The following is a 21,777-nucleotide window of genomic DNA, read 5'->3' as shown; positions in this document are numbered from 1 at the left end:
TCTTATCCATTTTTGACATTTTCTCCATCATATACTAAATTCTGCCCATCCTCATATTAATTTACTATTCTTACCAAATACCTTTAAACTATTTGTATACATGTACATATATATTATTTATTAAGTTGAATCTTATGAAACATAATATTTGATCATTTTGTTTGAAAACGTTTTTTTCACATGCTTGAACCTAATAAAATCTGAACTTTAGCTGGATGGCTGTACCTCCTTATGTATAAACTATGCCGTGCTTTCTGCTTTACTTCAACAGGGAGAATGAAAATGCTTACTCTATTCACCACTTCTTATGCATCCTTGCAAAACTGTGCTTGCTGACTCCTGGTAAACTTAATGAAAATATTAAAGGTGTAGTAATTTCCACAAATACAGTATATAACCAGAAAAAGTCTGGTCCAAACTGGGCAGATTGAAGTACATTACCCATCTACCTAACTGGAGTAGCCTATCCTAAAAGATAGTTTTTGCAGGCTTACGGTCAGGTCTAGAATCAAAAGGTCAAATATAAAATACCAAAGCATGGGGCTTCCCTGGTGGCGCAGTGGTTGAGAGTCTGCCTGCCGATGCAGGGGACACAGGTTCGTGCCCTGGTCCGGGAAGATCCCACATGCCGCAGAGCGGCTGGGCCCGTGAGCCACGGCCGCTGAGCCTGCACGTCCGGAGCCTGTGCTCCGCAACGGGAGAGGCCACAACAGTGAGAGGCCCGCGTACCAAAAAAAAAAAAAAAAAAAAAACCCAAAGCATTTTCAACTGGAAATTCTACTTCTGTGTCCTCAATGACATTTAATATTATAGAGGGCCCACCCTGAGACCCCACACTAAGCACCAGTAAAAGAGGTATGCCCCAGACCTTACCTTTAAGAAAATTAGCATCTTTCAAGAGATATAAAAATATAAATAATGAGAAGATATTCTAAGTATTGTCAGTTTCAAACTGGGACAGAATAAAATGTAAAAAGAAGACAGCACTTGAGAAATCTCAAAATGACTTCAAACATTAAGGGCAAAGAGCCAAATACAAGTGTGTGTCGAGCCTACATTCAGTCACTACATTAACCAAAGGTTCTGGATTCAAGGAGTCCTTTTATCACCCCAGAAGCAGTGATTAGAGATCCTCCAGGTCAGTTAGATCCACAGCCACTTTCAAGAACAGGGTGTCATCTTTAATGTAGGTGTTCTTGGCATTCTCCAAAGTGGAATGAGCCACGAAGCGTGGACAGCCAGAGGCAATGTTCATCTCCCCATCGGGTCTTTTAAAGCTGCTGCTATTGGGGTCAGCCTTGAAGGTCTCCATAATGTGGTTCCTTTTGCCACTTTGGTCCAAAAGCATCAGGGTCACCCTCTGCCTGAATGGCCACTGCAACAGTGAGTCAAACTCCCCTCGCATCACCACAAAGTACAACGACAGATGCGTCCCCTTCCCGGACCCGTCCCCATTCAGGTACGCTCTAGCGCAGAGCCTGTAGCCACACCGGCTGGTGTAGAAGGGCTGGCTAAAGATGGATACTGTGTGTCCGTCCAGCGCCTCCTTCTTCTTCAGCTTGTAGTCTGTGACCTTCCAGATGAGCTTTCCGTTATAGCAGGCACTTTCTAGCAGCTTAAATCGCTCTTCGTTTTTATTCAGCTGTGCTTTATGAATATTAATGTGGGCATCATGTTTGTTAGTCTCCCCTTCCAAAACAACTGCAAGGAAAAAAAGACTCTGAAGGCCTTAAAGTTGTCTTTAAAATTTGCCCAAAGAGGAATTTTGTTATCCGAAGAGAACCAAGAAAATTCTGACATCCCAAAGATGAACTGAATTCAATGTCCACCAATGGACAATTCCTATTAATAATATCAACTCCGTGATTCTTGTGTCTTGGCAAGATTGGCACCAAGAAAACCCAAATGCGTCCTCTTGATCTGAGGCTCACCAAAGTGTTGAGAAGATGCACTCTGTACTGAGCTAGCGGGCATCTGCATGGTAAGCCCCACAGCTTTCTAACGGGAAGGCTTTGAAACAGCCAAGCCTGTCTCTTTTTCTATACTTAAAACAATGTTCCCACCACATCTTTCCCCTTCTCATTTTTGTCTACTCTCCTTAAAAAACCATCACTCCCTGTTCTTGGAATTTCCTGGCCCATTTCCACCCCTTGCTTGTTCCAGCTCCCGCTCATGGCCCTTCATCATTTTTGCCTGAGTGGCCAGAACCTCACGCTGTTCTGTTTCACAAATACCAGATTCAGCCATTACTGATCCTGGACAGCTGCTTGTTTCATGAATGCATGTAGAAATAATGAATCACCAACAGATAAGTATAAAACATTCGACATACCTAATCTTTGATCATGGGTTTCTAGCAGGGTGATTTTCTGTTTCACTGTATCAATCGCTTCCACCAAAGGCCTCAGATCAAATTTACTTTGTTGCTGGTTAGCCATTTGTAATAACTGACGCACCTGAACTTCTAGCCAAGCAGACTTGTCAATGTGACTGGCAAGAACCTTTCAGTACAAAGTGGATCATCATGTCAAAAAAATTTGAGTAGTTCGTTAAGGTTATATCTTTCAACTCAAACATTTCACCTTTAATTAATCAATTAATGAAATGAAAAATGCACAGTCCAGAAGAGAAAATTCAATGAGGATCTCAGAGAGATGAATCACCTAATAGCTTCCTCCCCCTCCACAGCGTCTCTGCTCCTGTTTCAAATCTTTGAACTGTTCTTCATCTGAGTTTTACTCCTCCCTTGGTGTCTCTCCTCTTGGTTCTCTACCCTATCTTTATATTTCTGTTCTCTCCTTGCCTTATCACTTCCTTCTCTTAGATGCTACTCTTCTGATTCACTCCTACTCTGCTAGAAGGCAGAGAATGCGCTGGAAGAAGGCCCACCTGTTCTGGCCTGAGCACTACAGGTGGTACAGAAGTGCCTGAGCTAAAGCCTGAACATTTGGTTGCTCTCTTTAGATGGAAGGGACTAAATAAAACTATAACTATATTTCTCCTCCACTCTTACCCTTAGTGCTTTCGTTCTTGACTGGTTTTTGTGTTAGAAAGAGGTCAGAATTGAGATAATAACATATGGTGGATTTCCTTTTTTCTACACACACTCACACACACATCCATATGGTATGCTGACAAATATGGAAATGATATGGCCTACATTTTCTGGGATAATCCAGATTTCAAAAAGATTTCCCATATCACATCTTGAAATATTTTCCACTGTAAATTTTATCATCACAATAAAGTCATTATTCTTTAGGAATTTGTTTATGGTTATTTAACATTCATGATTCACAAAGTAATTTTTGCTATGTTTTAGTGATGTTTAAAACATTTTCTTCCCAGGGGAATTAATAGTTTCACTTTGTTGACTACAAAATGCAGGACTACAGACGCTCTCAGGGAATCTGAAATCAAGTGACTAACATCAGCCCAACATTGATTACAGCCCTAATTGCCATAAATTATAGAAAAGTACTGTACCAGTGTAAACATGTACTAACATTGCTAAATGTACTGGGTTATGTAAAAGAGGACCTTTATTCTTAGGAAACACATACTGAAGTATGTAGGGGGAAAGGGCCATAAGATAGACAACTTATTCTCAAAGGGTTCAGAAAGAATACCCAAGGGGGGCGGGGGTGTGTGTGACAGGGACAGGGTGGGGGAGTTTGGGACAAGAAGGAGGAGGGGGGAGATGAATGAAGCAAATGGGACAAAATACTGACAATGAGTGAATCTGGATGCAGAATATACAGGTGTTCTTTGCACTATCTTATTCTTGGACATTTGAAATTATTTCCATTTAAAAATTAAAAGAAAAATCCTCACGGCTAGTTGAAGGCTAAATCTTGATTATGAATAGAAAGGCCATTTCTTACCTGTATATTTGAGAGGAAAGTTCCATTTTTGCCAAACAACTGTGCAAACTGCTTGAACTCCTTTTCGAATTTCTTTACGGTTTCTGCTAGCTGCTGGATTTTACTTTCTTTTTGTTCTAGGCTCTTATATAAGTCAGAAATCTAATAACAGGAATATAAATGAGGTCATTGAACTGTATGCACACAAGTTAAAATTTAAATATAGTTCTAGGAAAATATTGCAGGTTAAGTATTTCTAGGAAAGATATACACACATATATTTATAGAAAATATTTACAGGTAGATTACTATATAATTCTAAGAAATGTTCGCAGGTGCTTCTGAAAAAAAAAATAAAGAAAAGAAAGATCCATAGATTCCTCATCAGCCTTTTCTATATGTAACCCACTTTGATGGCTCATCTAATGCTAGTGACACCACTTGACTACATTTGCCGAACTGGTTCTCCTCTTTCATTCAGCATGCACTTATTAAACAACCGCAGAGTCCTGATCGCCATACCACATTAGATGCTGTAGGCACAGCATCGATAGTAATAGCTGCAATTTGCTGAGTCTGTCAAACCCTTATATTCCTTAGCTCTTTTAATTCTCAACGAATCCTATGTGTTGGGTATGACTATCAGTTTCACTTTACAGATAAGGAAACAGAGGCAGAGCGTTTACGTAACCTGCCCAGCATGCCGCTAGCAAGTGGTAGGCAAAACACACCACCTCTCAGAATTTATAATCAATTTGAGGAAAATAACCAAAAACCTTCGCGTGATCCTCGACAACTCTTCTCTTATCCCTACACCCACTTAATCAGCAATACCTGCCAACTTCAGCTCCTGACACACAACAAAACAACTCTTACATCCATTTCTCATTGCATCTCATCTTGTTTCAGCCTGCGTTATTTCTCTCCTGGGCTGCTACGATAGCTTCCTAACAGATCGTACACTGTCCCTAACAAACACATACCCGAAAAGAAGCTCTATGGGAGCTGGACTGGCATGAGTCCCACCGTCCACTGGAACGTCAACAACTGGGCTGGTGCCTGGCACCAGTAAGTGCTTGATAAATGTTTGTTAAATAGATGAATGAGTGAATGCTCCCCCTGTCTTTAGCCTTGTTTTCCTCCAAATCATACTCCATACTGTGACCAGAAGAATAATAAGTGACAAATCTGGGCTGGTCACCCCTCCTATTTAACCATCTCTAGTGGCCTTCTTTTACAGGCTGTACAGGGCCCTACAAAATCTGCCCCTGGCCACCTTTTCAGCCTCATGCCCATTCGCACACTACACACCTGTTTCAGGCCCTGCTCTCGGTCACTTCCTCCTTCACCTAGAAGCGACCACTTTTTAAGCCTCACTCAAGGGTATATCCTCCCATAAATACTTCTACACTAGTACCACCTACCTAGGCCACCTCTTAAGTTCCATGACATTCTGACCATACTCCAGAAGCATAACTTACCTTCATGACTCATTGCTTTTTTTTTTGGTTAATTTGGTCATTTTTTTCTCCACTAAATTGCTGAGGCTACATTTCACTTATTTCCCGATCCCCAAAGTCCAGCACAGCGCCTGGCACACAGAGGGCACTTGACACATGTTTTATAAATGAATGCATAAGTGGCTGCAATAACTATCTGATCTCTGGCCCCCAAATCTGCTTATACCCCAAGAGCTGACTCCCACGTGTGCACCAGACATCCTTGACCAAAAGCAAACTCAGTGTCTCCTCTTGCCCCACTCTCTTCACGTCTAACCTGTTCCTGTGTGCAGTGCCCATCTCAGTTAATAACATTACCAAGTTCCCTGCCTTAACTACAGCATGTGACTCCAACCTGCAAAAGTCTCTCAATGCCCTCCCTCCATCCCCACTGACACAGCCTTGGTCAAGCCTTCACCTTCGGCATCACCACCACCCACTACCACCTCCAGTATCACTTCCCCTAATACTGAACTGCTTATTGTTAGCCAGGCACTGTGCTAAGAGCGCACATATATAATTTGACCCTCACTACGACCCCATTTTACAAATGAGAAAATTGTGGAAGACAGAGGTTAAGTAGCTTGCCCGAACTCCAATGTGCGGAGCCAGGCCTCGAACCCAGGCCTTTCTGGCTCCAGGACCCTCACCCATCAATTGCCAGGCTCTACTGCCACACTGGCTAGTTTACTGCAGCATCCTTCTGCCTGGTCCCTCTGGCCTCATTCTCTTCTCTCCTTCTATCCATCTTCCATGCTACCACAAGCTGTCATATTTTTAAAGCCAAACAATTAGCTGACCAAGTATCTTCCTATTTAAAAACGTCTTTTAGATCCTTATTACTGGCAAACATTAGTCCAAACTTTGGCCCTTAAATCCTTTCTGAAATAGAGCAGAATATGAATAAGTTAAAAAATCACTGAATGTAAAATATTTGAAACTTCTTAGCTTACATGGAAGGCCAATGCAGTCTGGACCCAACACACCAGTCTTCAGCCTTTCCCTATCTCACACCTGGATGTCTCTCTACCCCCAAACCCCATTTCCTTGGACCATCAGTCTCTCTCATGCCTCTCTGCCTTGGCATAAACTTTCCCCTTCTGGAATATCCTCTTTCCACAACATTTTAACTGACGGACCTTCTCTTCCTTCAAGATGATGCAGCTCGGATGTGTTACCTTGAAAAGCCTTCTGCAACTCCCACAGGGCAAACTGCTGCAGCCTCTGTACCCCAACACAGGGCACCCCCATTGCACGTCCCACAAGGCACAGCATCTTATCTGTTTACATTTTTGTGAGCTCTTCAAGGGTACGTGCTGTGTCTTCCTTGACTCAGTGTCCCTAGCAACTAGCATTGTACCTGACATATGGCACGTGTTTGTTGGATCAGTGGATAGACGAATGAGGCAACTCCTACAGAAAGAACTTGGGAATGGCTCCTAGGCAGCATGCCTTCCACCAGTTACAGTTTAATCAGTCTTTCTAATTTTCTCCACGATCTGACCCTGAAACTCACACACCTACTTTAATATGGAATCAGACACCATAAAATAATCTGCAGCCGTAAAATTCAGCTCCCTCTCTGCAGCTGGATGGTTTTCTTCCCTACCTGGGCTTGAAAAGTCTGATCCTCTGAGATGCCCTAACAAAATAATGAACTTTTAGAATAATTACTCAATAGAATCAGCATTTATTGAGGTCCACTATGAATATTCCAGGGACTACGGCTGGCATTTGCACACATAATTTCACTTGATAATCACAACCCAGTGAAATAAATATGTACGTATGCATTGATTGCAGTGAAATAAATATGCACGTATGAGTAGGTTGCAAAGTTAATAAGTTAAGACTTATTACAAAATATATAAAACCCACGGTGCCTAGAACAGATAGTCAAATGTTGTTTCATGGTAATACTGATTTCATTTAAAAACGCCAGACATCTACTAGGTTCCTACTAGGTGCCAGGTAATAACCACAAGGTGTGTGGATAGGCTGCAGAGAGGCAGTGTGGTGTAACCCGGGGAGCACTGGACTGAGAATCCGGGACATGGGTTTGAGATTGAATTCTGTCCCTTAATATCACAAACACATCAAAATTTCTTTGAGCTTAGTTACTTCATCTGTTGGTTGAGGGGGCTGAACCCAAAGATCTCAAAGGCACTTTCCAGTTTAATGTGCTACAAGCCTGTGAGTCTGGCCACTTAGTAGAAAAACATCTACCTCCAGTTGACTTATACTGAAACAGAGAGGAATATAAAAATACCAACAAGTACAAATCCTAGCGATTCTGTTGCCTCCCTTTATACTTGAACCCTTGAATATTTACCTGTTCTTCTAACTGGAAGTTCTTTTCTAAAACCAGAAGCATGTGGTCCCGTAAGGCTGAATGCTCATGCTCCTGCAGGTTTCCTCGTTTATCCTTTAATATGAAGAGAAAAATAAGTCAGGTTGTTGAAAGGCTCCCAAAATGAGGGTGGTGGTGGGATATTCTGCTAAAGCAGAACTTTAACAACTTTGCTTACTTGTCTCATGGTGGGTTGCAGAGAGAATGACCCCTCCCAGGTCCCTTTTCCAGCTTTAGGATTCTACAGTACCCATGACACACTTACAGAGAGTCAGGCCACTATCAAAGTTCTCAGCACTAATTTCGTTCCTTGCCCTGGGAGTATATGACTGAGGGTTAAGTGTAGTTATTACCACCTCTCAACTATTCCCATGTAAAACTTACCTCCTTAGTGGGTTATCTCCCAGATCAGTTTTAAGCCTCCGTTAGTTCTCCCTCCTACCAAGCACACTTCTCTACCGCCTTCTATCACTGTCCTTTTATCGGGCAGAAGGTATGCAACCTAATTGTAATTTCAGCCCATGCAAATTTGTTTCCTTCAAAGTCAAATTATATGTTTGCAAGAAGAAATGCAAACTTCTTCCCTTATTAAAATTCCATTGCAGACTGCCTGCATTACTAGTAAAAGCAAATGGTATGGGTGGCCCATAGACTCTAAGCAAACACTCATCATCAATTTCCCTTCAGTTTAGGGTTGGCCCCTCCTCCAGAGAACTTCCCCAGCCATCCCCAGCAAGTCCTAGAATACAATCCAAGTGGAAGTTTGGGCCTAACTGTAAAGAAGATTCCTTTTAGGGACTTCCCTGGTGGCGCAATGGTTAAGAATCCACCTGCCAATGCAGGGGACACAGGTTCGATCCCTGGTCCAGGAAGATCCCACATGCCGTGGAGCAACTAGGCTCGTGAGCCACAACTACTGAAGCCCGCATGCCTAGAGCCCGTGCTCCGCAACAAGAGAAGCCACCGCAATGAGAAGCCCGCGCACTGCAAGGAAGCCCCGCTCACCGCAACTAGAGAAAGCGCACATGCAGAAACGAAGACCCAAAGCAGTCAATAAATAAATAAATATTTTAAATAAAATTTTTTAAAAACGGAGATTCCTTTTAGAGCTGGAAAACAATTCTGTATTTTGTGCACAAGGAAAGTAAACCCTATCCTTTCTTCAGCCAAGATAATCACTGGTTTGCTATGTGACACATTTATGGACTCTTCACTGATTTTTTAAAAAAGGTTTCTCATAAGAGTTTTTTAAAATAAGAGAAATATATGCTTATCTCAAACAATATAGCAAGATGTAGAAGAAAAATAAAAGCCCCCTTCTCTCTGTCTCCACACCCAATTCCCTAATCTCACTACCAGAGTCAGTGAAGATACATACACAGTGAGATCATACTGTATGTAATTTTTAAAATATATACCTCATTCTTTTTATCAGATGCATAGTATTCCAAAATATGAAAAAAATATATATATAATTATATACTCAGTAATTCAGAGATGGACTTATAGGTTGTTTTTCATTTTTTGTGGGTTTTTGGATTTTTTTTTTTTGGCTATATAGAGTAGTCCCCATTTAGCCACTGTTTCAATTTCTGTGGTTTCAGTTACCCATGGTCAACCATGGTCCAAAAATATTAAATAGAAAATTTCGGAAATAAACAATTCATACTTTAAATTGTGAACTGTTCTGAGTAGCGTAGTGAAATCTTGTGCCTTCCTGCTCCGTCCTACCCCAGAGGTGAGTCAACCCATAGTCCAGGTATCCAGGCCGTACATACTACCCACCCATTAGTCACTTAGCCATCTTGGTTATCAGATAAACTGTTGCAGTATTGCAGTGCTGTCATCAGTAACCCTTATTTAGTCGATAACGGCCCCAAATGATGCTGGCAATTCAGATATGCTCCTACTGTGCCTAATTTGTAAATTGAACTTTATCACAGGTATGTATGTATAGGAAAGAAAAACATAGTATATATATAGGGTTTGGTAGTAACCATGGTTTCAGGCATCCGTGGAGGATCTTGGAATCTACCCCCATGGACAAGGGGGGAGTACTGTAAATATCTTTGTTTGCATGTGTGTTTGTATATGTGTGTAATCATTGCATACTTATGAAAGGATATCTGTGAAATAAATTTCTAGCAGTAGGATTGCAAGGTCAATGTGAGGGTCACATTTTATTTTCATAGATATAACCAAACCTCAAAATAGTTGGTATTAGGTATTATAAATTTTATGTATATATAAATTATTTGTTCTGTTTCTCTGGAGAACCCTAATACAAGTATTAGTATTATGTATTGTATACAAGTCTTTTTTTCTTTTTTCTATTCTGTTTATAGTTATTATAAAATATTGGCTATATTCCCTGTGTTGTATTATATATACTTGTAGCTTATTTATTTTATACATAGTAGTTTGTACCTGTTAATTCCCTACCACCATCTTGCCTCACCCTACTGGTAGCCACTAGTTACAAGCGCCAGTCTTAAAGTTTCTCAGAAGTGAATGTCCTTCTGCATCTTGAATGGAATCAAGAATAAAATGAACTCAACAAATGAATTATACAGTAGAAGGTAGAAACAATTATTCCATACCTTTACAGTACAGCCATAGTGCTTGAAAGGACAGTCTTGTTCAGCTTCAGGACACACAGCAAGGTGTTCATCCACCTACAAAACAGACAGCCTCATGCTAGAGAAATGCATCCCCGACTCTCCAGCTACCTGGTATAACTGCAGCAAGCAGGGAGCCAAGGGTGGCTTGGGAAGAAGGGAGGAAGCACCATGCTGAAGCCTGGGGGAAGGAGAGCTAAGATGAAAACAGAGAAGAATTCTCAGGGAGAAGGGGAGGGAAGACAGAACCATGGTTATCGTGAGGATAATTTAAGCCTTGGGCCCCTGCTTATGGGGTTTGATCAAACACACACCACAGTGATTACTGAAACTCTATCTTACATAAAATCTACTAAGAGAATTATTTACAGTTACCTCAGTTCTTGGAATAATCTGCAAACACTTGTTGGGACAAGATACTGGGTACTCAGGACACAAGTTTTCCTCATGATTCTGAAACAGAAAAAGTGTGCTGAAATAAAGCCAGCCTTGCTTCCAAAGGCTCCCTGTATGGCCTCAGAGTGTGTATACATATGTCCCTTTGGGGATCTATGCTATGTGGCTTACCCTCTGTAGGAAGGTATGGCCTAGTTCCAAAAAGCGTTCTAGATGGCTGCCTTCTTGGTATAAGTGAATTCAATTCAGTTCAATTTTCCAATTCTTTTAAAGAAGGTCAGAGGACATGGGACTGACAGAGGACAGACTATGGGAGTCACTGGCTTGGCTCCTTTGGTACATGTAAAGGGTACCCCATGCTCTCGTCTTATGCCAGCATCCTGCCCCTCCAATTAGGTCAGAGCATCCTGAGGACAGACAGTGTGGTCACCTCCTTGGGACCCAGCGCCTAGCATCACTCCTGGACCACTCACACTCAGCAGGTGCTCAAACAACATTTTTGCCAATGATACATGAATAGAGTCCCACCAAGGAGGCTTTTAGCTTTTTATAGAACCCTCAGATGAAGTTATTCTTTAGACCTCTTTCTGCATAAAAATAAATCCAGAAAAGGGCTTCTGGTATCCCACCTGATTCACTGTGACCACTGAGGCAGAATTTAGTCCCATAAAGATGATTCTTTTTTTTTTTTTTTACCTGTAGATTGATGACTGCCACATCCTTTTTGCAATAAAGGCATTTTTCCTCTCGAAACGGACAGTCTGCGCTCAAATGCTCTTTCAGATCTTTGCGAAGGACTGGCTCCTGACAGCTCTCATTAGAGCACTGCACAGCTTGGAATAAGCAGTGCTGAAGGTGGTCCTGCGACAGATAAAAACAAGCCAGTGGGGACCCACTGAGCAGGGCAGTGGGAGGGGAAGCCTGGTGCAAGGCCTAGTGAGGGAGGGAGGGAGGACCCTGGGGCAGCAGGAGAAAGGACTGCGGGGGTGGGGGGCAGGGGGCACAGCCTCTGTCACAGGCTCTCTGCAGAGGCCACCCGCTGCCTCTGCTGAGCACAGGGCATGGAGAAGGCTGCTTGCACGGAGGCTGTGACAGCCAGACTTGTTTGGAGGACAGGGGAAGATGCGTGAGGAAGAAAGCATGCCGGGTTTATCTTTGATTACCTATTAACCTGCTCATATTCTCAGGTTAGCTCTTGAATATTTTCCTTAGACACGCCAATTAATTTACCAGCTCCTCAAGGACATTTCTTTTGTGCACCCTCCATCCCCACCTCCAGCACCAAGTACTAATCTCTGCACAGCAGATGGTAAAAGCCACAACAGAGGGCAAAGAGGGAAGAAGAGAAGGCTACCTCCTAAGTAAGTGAAGGAAGGGGAAGGACTAAAGGAAAGAAAGGGAGGGAGAGGAAGCTGTTCCAGAAGCGGTAAAGAAAACGATAGAGGAATACAGGATCACAGGCCCAGGAGAAGCTGGGATGGGCCATCCTTGTCAAGTCAGGAAATGTTCTTGACCAGAACATTAGAGAATGGTGACTCAGACAGTGTTCTTCATGTTACAGATTTTTAAAAGCAGGCATGTCTTAACAGAACCTGTGGATAACACTGCAAGTTACTGTGGTGCTGACAAGGTATCAAAATCCTAAGGAGTTTGTTCCCCACCACAAGATCCTTTAAAACAGGGTTGGCAAGCTACGGCCCTTGGGCCAAATCTGGCCTGCTACTTGTTTCTGTAAATAAAGTTTTATGGAGAACAGCCACACCTATGTCTCACATAATGGCTATGGCTGCTTTCCCTCTGAGATGGGAGAGTCACGTAGCTGCGACAGACACTGTATGGCTGGCAAAGCTTCAAATATTTACTATCTGGCTCCTGACAGAAACAGTTTGCTGACCCCTTAAGAGAACACACAGTTTTACTAGAGGATGTAAATAAATATTATAGCTCTTCTCCTTTGCCTCTAGTAATGAGAGACAGTGACAACTGACATCTACATCTTCTCCAAAATCCATGGATGCTACCCCTCAGCTCTAACCAAAACCATCAACATTCATCAAGACTCTGCTACCTGTGAGATCCTACACCTTACTCGCAAGGTGAAGGAGAACAGGGAATGAGAGGAAATACAAAAGAAACAGGTGAAAATAAACCAGCCACTGTTCTCCAGAAGCTGAGGATCTGGTCACTAGAGCTGATCAATGAGCCTCATTTCCTGTACAGGCTTAGTGACAACAAAGTTGGTAAAGAGGCCCTGCTTGCTCTAGGACCTGACTATCAAAACAAGTGGCGAGGGACTGTCTTAGGAAAACACAAAAACCTTCTGTGAACTTCCAGAGAAATTCTTGGGTTAACAAGGGAATCATTTACACATTTATGAGCTCAGTGCCTAGGGGTGTAGAGGCACGATGGGGAAAAGATTGAATCACCTGAAATACATTCCAAAACGTGTGGCTGGGAAGGGAAACTTGTAGCATCCTCCTAGCAATTCCCTGGAAGCTAGAGATGCTTGCCTCGTATTCATTCATAGTGTGATTGAACCTGACATGGGCTTGCTGTGGCGGAGCCACGTTTCCTGCTTTCCATTTAACAACCTTCCACCGCTGGATGCAAGAGCAAGGTAGGACAGCTTCATCTGAAAGGAACTCGACAACCCTTCACCTCCCCTACACCTCGTTTGCTTGCATCTCATACCAATGCTTCACCTTTACACTACATTCTAGCTCTGTTCTGGTCTGTCTGCCTTAGATCACAACCTCTAAGACAGCAGGGCCCACAGCGGCTAGGAGACACCCACCCCAGCACCTGCAAATGCTTCCAGGCAGGGACCCTTACAATTGTGTCTTTCTGCAGTCATGCCCTGGCTCCCATCCTAGGAATCCCCAATCCTTCACAGTTTTCCGAAAATGGCGTGTCCTTGCTCGACCATTTCTTTTGCCCAGCATGTCTCACATCTTCTCTTTTGGATCAATAACCCTAACCCACAAGTTAAGGTCTAGCACACATGGTATGTCCTCCATGTGTTCCATACAAAATGAATCTCTTCACGTGAGATTAATTTCACACCTTAGCCCTCGGTGTGCTGCACTGTAGCCAAGCGTACCTCTAGACAAGAATTCTCTGAGGGCAACCCAATGAATCTCCGTACCATGCTTAGCCCACTAACTGTCACATAAAAATGTTCAGTACATGTCACTGGAAAAATAGCAAAGGCAAATATTGTTCACCAGTAATACCAACCTGGTATCGTCCCAGAATAACCTTGGCATTACATCCAGGAGCATTTTTGCAAAATACATATAAATTGAGGACTTCTCTTCTGCAGCAATTGTCTTTAAACACCTAAAAGATAAACAAAGTAGGTCTCACACACTCCAAAGCTTTAGAGCAACGTGAAGGAAGCTATTATTAATTTGGTCTTCAAGTACATCTCAAAAGTTGGGTGGAAACTTCCAGTCAGTGGTTGGAATGGAAATACCAGATTCACCACCATAAAAGAAAAGGCTGTCTCAGATACATCTGACAGGCCACCAAACATACAAGCCAGGTAATTTAATGCTTAGTGCAGTAGGCTGAAGCTAGGAGAATCTCGTGGTGAATTTGACCCCACATGCTCAAAGGTCAAGAGGTGGGGCTGTGGATGAGGGTGATGCTTTCAGCTTCCTGTCCCAGGGTGAACGTTTGCATTAGTCATCAGGTGGTGTCACTGAAGCTGTGCTGACTTATTTTTCAGCACAAGCCAGGGGTTGGCAAACTTTCTCCGTAAAGGGTCAGAGAGTAAATATTTTCAGCTTTGCCAACCACGTTGCAATGTCCTCTGTTGCAACTATTCAACCCTACTGTACCCGATACTTAAATGAATGGGCATGCCTGTGTTCCAATAAAACGTCATTTATGGACACTGAAATGTGAATTTCATATAATTTTCACATGTCACAAAACATTATCCTTCTTTTGATTCATAAAATAAATTTTTGTTTTGAAATAAAGACTCACAAGAAGTTGTAAAAAATAGTACAGAGTTCCTGTGTAGCCTTCTTTTGATTTTTTTCAATGATTTAAAAATATAAAACCATTCTTAGCTCACAGGCCACACAGAAACAGGTGGTAGGCTGGATTTATCCCAACAAATCCCATGTTGTAGTATGCCAATCCCTGGCCTAGTGCGTGAGGCAGACACAAGTACAACTAAGCATTTGGAAAAGGCATCATAAGAGCAGAGAGAAGGAGCATGAACATTGGACTAAAAAGACAAACAATTCACTTAAAAAATGGTCAAAGGATTTGAATAGGAATCTCTACAAAGAAGATATCCAAATGGCCAAGCACATGAAAAAATGCTCAGCGTCATTAATCATTAGAGAATCAAAACCACGAGATACCTCTTCATACCAACTAGGAAGACTATAATAAAAAAGATGGACCACAACGTATTTTGGTAAGGATGTGAAGAAGTTAGGACTCTCATACCTTGCTGGTAAGAATGTAAAATGGTGCAGCTGCTTTGGAAAATAGCCTGGCAGTGCCTCAGAACGTTAAACACAGAGTTACCATGAGACCCAGTCATTCCACTCCTAGGCACACACCCCAGAAACATGTACACTTTAAAGGCAAATTTTATGGCAAATGCATTGTATCTCAATAAAGCTATTGTTAGACATAATAATAATAAAAGAAAGTTTTAGAGACTAAACAGATGAGAAAGTGATTCCAGGAAGCAGGGTGTTTCATTTCTTCAAGTGACTCATGGTAACTGGAGCTAGTACAGGAAGAGGGTAAAGAAGAAGTGGGAGAAGAATCCTGGGGGGGTCAGTAAGGACTCAAACTAGCCTCTCTCAAAGAGGGGTGGGAGTGGGGTCCCACCTTACCCCACAGTAGAGGAATATGGACTCCAAGGAAGGTCCCCCTCCCGCTCTTCTGCTCCAACTTCTCTGTCCAATTCAACCCAGGACACTGGCTGCTCCGTCACCCAGAGAACTGCTAACCCAAAGCACGATTGTCTTACCTCCTGAGATTTGATCACCTCCTTATCTACAGGGCAGAGTGGGACTGCATTTAATTCTCTGGAAAGAAAAATCAAAATGAAGCCAGAATTAAGGGTTGACCTCAACAGCCCATCCAAGAGCAGCTGCAGCGCTTCAGCCACCCCCTTGCAGTTCCCCCTGAGCAGGCCAGGCCCTGCCTTTATTCATGCTGTTCCCTCCTCCCAGAAGGGGCCCCCCAGTACCCCAACTTCAGCACCTCCTCAGTCTGCCTGAGAAACTCCCATTCATCCTCCAGGATGTAAGTCAAAGAGGGAGTCCTGCAGACAGGGTCAAATGTCCTCTGCCAGCGTTCCCTCGGCAGTCTTGTGCTATCACACTGTACCCCAACTTGCACCTTCCCTAGAACATAGAGGGTCCTCTGTCACACTGGACCTCCAGCTCTTCACCTCTGTGCACTAGAGCTTGGTTTAGCGGGGTGTCTGGAACACACAGGTGCTGAATGAACGAACCCAGGAATGAATGAGAAGGTGCTGTAATAACCCCCTTTGCAAGCTTGGGAGGGTACAACTCCCGTGGCGTCCCTGTATAAACCCCCAAGGCCTGCTTCCATGTCTCTCCTGGTCTCCACCTCAAAATGGCACAACCCACGTTTTACAGCTGCCGGGGAGTCGACAGTATCCACGGCGGCAAGGAACCTTCCAGATGCGACACCACCTCTGCCTCAAGGCAAGGAAAGGTCAGGGCGCCTACAGGAAAGACCCCCGTGAGATACAGGTCCTTCCTCACATGGACTATGCACTGAGGTCTGCCTTCGTGTGCAAAACAGGTGTGGTCTGAATTTTCAGAAAAGGTGACTACAATAAGACGGAAAAAAATGAAGATTCTTCCTCAGGCTCTCGGAGAAGGGTGCTGGGAGGGCCCGTCCTCATATTCGTGGTTCTGTGGCCAACCACAGCAATTCCCGAAACCACGATTACAGTTGAGCGGCCACAGATGACACGTAGATCCCAGGAACAGCCCTGTCCGCTTCTGGCCGGAGCGCAGGCCCTGAGCGCTCACCTCAGGGACAGGATGCAGTGCTGGCAGAAGCGGTGCCCACAGCCCGTCTGGTGGGGGTTGTGAAGCACTGAGCGGCAGAAGGCACATCTGTAGCGCTCTTCCAGCTGCTCCACAAACTGGTACTCTGCATCTGGCTCAAAGTCCAAAGACGTGGAGTTACCAGAATTCTGGCGGATGAAGCCACAGGGGACACCTCCTTGCTCCTCAGAACAGGCCATTCTGGGGGATCAGGAGAAGAGAAGGAAAATTCAGTGTGCGAACACCACAGCAACTACAGCCATCAGGTGTTTGAATCATCTGTTCCCTGATTAGTGAACATCACCCACAGGGTCATTCTGTTATGACTTTGTAACCATAGTAACAATCTCCTGCCACTGGAGGGCTCCTGCAGAGGGGAGGTGGCTTTGGGGCGCTCAGCGGGAGGCTGGACCAGATAACTTCTAGCGCAATTCAGTGAGACTTCAGCCCACTGTCCATCAAAAGGACGCTAAATTATCCTTCAGTGTGGCTACATGCTTGGGCAAAATATAGCCAGGTGTTAACTACATTCTGAGTAAACTCTGGTTATGGATTTTTCTTTCACTCATTTGAGAAAATTGAAACAAACGTTTTGTTAACATTTTTTAGAAGCAAGAACTTTGTATACCAGTACATTCCTTGCAAACTATATAAATACACCACCACCACTAAGCCACACCATTTCTCACCTGAGCTAAATAAAAGCCCATTAACTGCTTTCCCCTCCAATCCATTCTCCATACAGCCAGGGTGATATTTTCAAAATACAAGTATGATGGAAGATTATCTCCCCTCATCATTCAGTGGCTTCCCAGCGCTCTTAGGTTAAAGCCCGTGGTGCTAAGCAGGCTACAAGAATGCATCCTCCCCACCCAGTAGCATCCTGGACCTCTCCTCCCCTTGCTTCCTGCACTCCAACTACACAGGCCTTCTTTTAGTTCTTCCAATATATCATGCTGTCTTCTGCCACAGGGCCTTTGCACGAGCTGTTGCCTCCGTGTTTCCACTATCCCCTTCCAGGCCTCCTCATTTAGTTAACTCATATTCATGCTTCAAATTTCATTGCAAGCTTCATATTCTCAGGTAAGCCTTTTCTTCTCCCCCTGGTCTGACAGCAGGAGGTCTCCTCATCAGTCTGTAAAACATGCAAGGCTTCCAGGGAGTGGCTAGGGGATAAAGGTAAGTGTGTGTGTTGGGGGGGGGGTGGATTTTTTGCTTATAATCCTTTTGAATTTTTGAATATGGATATATTACCCATCCAAATATTTTAAAAATATACAAAACCAAAAACCCATTCATCCACTGTTATATCTGTCATAGAACCAGGTTCCATTCCTTCAGAGCAACGCTTGATTTGAGATTGGACACGCACTTGTGTGATTATTTTATTTATATCTATGCTCCTCAGTGACACACAGATAGCATCTGGTCTTGCTCACTGTTGCGTTTCCAGCCCTTGGCACTAAGCCAGGCGTGGAGAACAACTCAGCTATTTGTTGAGTTAAAGTTATTCAATGGACTTTTTGTGAGACCCTCAGCCGGGCAGCTCTAAGTAGTATTGGCCTCTAACATAGTGATCCTTTTTTCTTTTCTAATAGGTGAGGGAAATTAAGAGGTGCAAGCTTCCAGTTACAAAATAAATGAGTCATAACATAGTGATTCTTAACCTTTTCTGAGCAAGGACTTCCCCTGGCTTTGAAAATTTGATGAAAACTCTAGACCTTCTCCCTATAAAATAGCACACACGTCTTACATGTGTACCCTTAAGGACCCCTGGGACCCCCACCAGTGGTCCCCAGGTTAACAACAGTCTGTCTGCCCTGCAGGCATGCTGCTACTTTTGGCACAGTGCCAGGAGTCGTGGTTTCAGTGTCTTCAAACAGTGAAAGGATGGGTGGTCCTTGGGGGTGACATCCCTCCATGTGGCTGTGGTACAGGAAGGCTTGGCCTTCAGGATGGCTTGTTCTTGGGATCCCTCATGATTCTCCTGGAGCTGACAAGTTCAGCTGGGCCTGGGAGCAGCTGTGTGGCCTGACCACGTAGGCAAGAGATGGACAGCCCCATTCAACCCTAAGCTCTGCCCAGGTCAGCTGCTGAGTCCGGGCTGTGGCCTGGATGAATGGAGCAGAGGAAGCAACTGGCCTCTTTCAGCAAATAAAGCTTGCTCTCTGGAGAAGCCCAGCAGACCAGGGGATTTTCTTCTTTGTCCTGGGGTTTGAGACCAAAGCCCCACGTTTTCCTCCCTGCATGTTTCCTGCAGAATTTCAAGGGTGGGAGGTGAGCAGAACAAGATGTGATTGTTCCCCCTTTGACGTTGTTTACTCTTGAGATTTAACAAAAAAGTTTTAATTATGATGATGAAGAGGCACAGCACTTGATGTACACAAACAACCTAATAACCAAGACTCACCTTTCTCTCAGAGAAGGGGGAGAACCTATTCCAAACTGCCCTAATCTGTCCTGTGTCCTCTAGTCCCAAGGGAGGAGAACAATTCACGTCCTATGCCCCTGTAGGATTCTCTCTCAAGATCACACTTGTGTCTATGTCACAGAGCATCTAAATTTGGACCCTCAGAGATATACTCTAAAGCAGCAGGTCTGTTGAGCCCCCAGAACAAGGGAGTAGGATGTACAAAACTCAGTTTGGGTTCCCCTCCACTACATTCTATCCTATTTCCTAGCACAAGAATTTAATGTGCTCATCTGTGTCTCTGTCTTTCTCTACCTTCCAGTCAATTTTGCTGTGAACCAAAAATCACTCTACAAAATAAAATCTCTTAAAAAATGCGAGGACAAAAAAAAAATGCGAGGACAACTAGGGCACCTACTAGGCACTGGTGAGGGACCACAGACACCTAAGTGCACAGGAGGAACCCCCAGCAACCAGTTGTTTCAATTATACTTTTATTTTTCCTAATATATTTTTTATCTTTCTTATTTTTATTATATTTTTTTGCGGTACAAGGGGCTCTCACTGTTGTGGCCTCTCCCGTTGCGGAGCACAGGCTCTGGACGCGCAGGCTCAGGGGCTGTGGCTCAAGGGCCCAGCCGCTCTGCGGCATGTGGGATCTTCCAGGACCGAGGCACGAACCCGTGTCCCCTGCATCGGCAGGCGGACTCTCAACCACTGCGCCACCAGGGAAGCCCTATATTTCTTATTTTACTTTGTTCTTTATTCTTTGATATTTTACTGCTCCTTTTGTTTCTTTGTTTCTTTGTTTCTTTTTTTTTTTTTTTTACCACACCACAAAGGCTGTGGGATCTTGGTTCCCAGGCCGGAGGTCAGGCCTGAGCTCCTGTGGTGGGAGCTCCGAGTCCAAATCGCTGGACTAACAGAGAACCTCAGACCCCAGGGAATATTAATCAGAGTGAGGCCTCCCAGAGGTCCTCATCTCAGCACCAAGACCTGACTCTATCCAACTGCCTGCAAACTCCAGTGCTGGACATCTCAGGTCAAACAACTAGTAAGACAGGAATACAGCACCACCCATCAAAAAAAAAAAAAAAAGAAATGACAAAAACTATGTTACAGACGAAGGAGAAAGGTAAAAACCTACAAGACCAAATAAATGAAGATGAAATAGGCAACTTACCTGAAAACGAATTCAGGGTAATGATCGTAAAGATGATCCAAAATTTAAAATACTCTAGAAGGAATCAGTAGCAGCATAACTGAAACAGAAAAACAGATAAGTGAGCTGGAAGATAAAATGGTGGAAATACTGCCAGGGAGCAGAATAAAGAAAAAAGAATGAAAAGAATTGACTACGGTCTCAGAGACCTCTGGAACAACATTAAATACACCAACGTTCGAATTATAGGGGTCCCAGAAGAAGAAGAGAGAAAGAAAGGGTTTGAGGAAATATTTGAAGAGATTATAGTTGAAAACTTCCCTAAGATGAAAAAGGAAATAATCAAGTCCAGGAAGCACAGAGGGTACCATAAAGGATAAACCCAAAGAGAAACATGGCCGAGACATATTAACCAAACTTTCAAAAATTAAATACAAAGAAAAATATTAAAAGCAGCAAGGGAAAAGCAACAAATAACATAAAAGGGAATCCCCATAAGGTTAACAGCTAATCGTTCAGACTCTGAAAGCCAGAAGTGGGTGGCAGGACACATTTGAAGTGATGAAAGGGAAAAACCTACAACCAAGATTACGCTACCTAGCAAGGACCTCATTCAGATTCGATGGAGAAATTAAAATCTTTACAGACAAGCAAAAGTTAAGAGAATTCAGCACCACCAAACCAGCTTTACAACAAATGCTAAAGGAAGTTCTCTAGGCAGGAAACACAAGAGAAGGAAAAGACCTACAAAAACAAACCCAAAACAATTAATAAAATGGTAGTAGGAACATACATATTGATAATTACCTTAAATGTAAATGGATTAAACACTCCAACCAAAAGACACAGACTGGCTGAATGGATACAAAAACAACACCCATATATATGCTGTCTACAAGAAACGCACTTCAGACCTAGGGACACATACAGACTGAAAGTGAGGGGATGGAAAAAGATATTCCACGCAAAAGAAAATCAAAAGAAAGCTGGAGTAGCATTTCTGATATCAGACAAAATAGACTAAAATAAAGACTATTAAAAGAGATAAAGAAGGACAATACATAATGATCAAGGGATCAATCCAAGTAGAAGATATAACAATTGTAAATATTTATTCACCCAACATAGGAGCATCTCAATACATAAGGCAAATGCTAACAGCCATAAAAGGGAAATGGACAGTAACACAATCACAGTAGGGGACTTTAACACCCCACTTTCACCAATGGACAGATCATCCAAAATGAAAATAAATAAGGAAACACAAGGTTTAAATGACACATTAAACAAGGTGAACTTAATTGATATTTATAGGCTATTCCATCCAAAAACAACAGAATACACCTTCTTCTCAAGTGCGCATGGAACATTCTCCAGGATAGACCATATCTTGGGTCACAAATCAAACCTTGGTAAATTT

At 43.2% G+C, this 21,777-nt stretch overlaps 1 protein-coding gene across 1 annotated transcript in view; it reads right to left on the bottom strand.

Moving 5' to 3' along the window:
- Window positions 1–775: 775 nt before the first annotated feature.
- Window positions 776–21,777, bottom strand: part of TRAF5 (TNF receptor associated factor 5) — a 45,664-nt gene continuing 24,662 nt past the window's right edge. Inside the window, exons 3-13 of the mRNA XM_060130892.1 lie at window positions 20,379–20,457; window positions 16,768–16,986; window positions 15,729–15,786; window positions 13,964–14,065; window positions 11,423–11,587; window positions 10,706–10,783; window positions 10,313–10,387; window positions 7,695–7,787; window positions 3,885–4,025; window positions 2,333–2,501; window positions 776–1,701 (exon numbers count right to left, since the gene is read on the bottom strand). Coding sequence (XP_059986875.1) covers window positions 1,124–1,701; window positions 2,333–2,501; window positions 3,885–4,025; window positions 7,695–7,787; window positions 10,313–10,387; window positions 10,706–10,783; window positions 11,423–11,587; window positions 13,964–14,065; window positions 15,729–15,786; window positions 16,768–16,985 — 1,677 coding nt within the window. The 5' untranslated portion in view covers window position 16,986; window positions 20,379–20,457 and the 3' untranslated portion in view covers window positions 776–1,123. The remainder of the gene's footprint in view (window positions 1,702–2,332; window positions 2,502–3,884; window positions 4,026–7,694; window positions 7,788–10,312; window positions 10,388–10,705; window positions 10,784–11,422; window positions 11,588–13,963; window positions 14,066–15,728; window positions 15,787–16,767; window positions 16,987–20,378; window positions 20,458–21,777) is intronic.

This window comes from Lagenorhynchus albirostris, chromosome 2 (genome assembly GCF_949774975.1).
Source record: "Lagenorhynchus albirostris chromosome 2, mLagAlb1.1, whole genome shotgun sequence".
Lineage (NCBI taxonomy): Eukaryota > Metazoa > Chordata > Mammalia > Artiodactyla > Delphinidae > Lagenorhynchus > Lagenorhynchus albirostris.
This window is presented reverse-complemented; position numbering and strand designations above follow the sequence as displayed.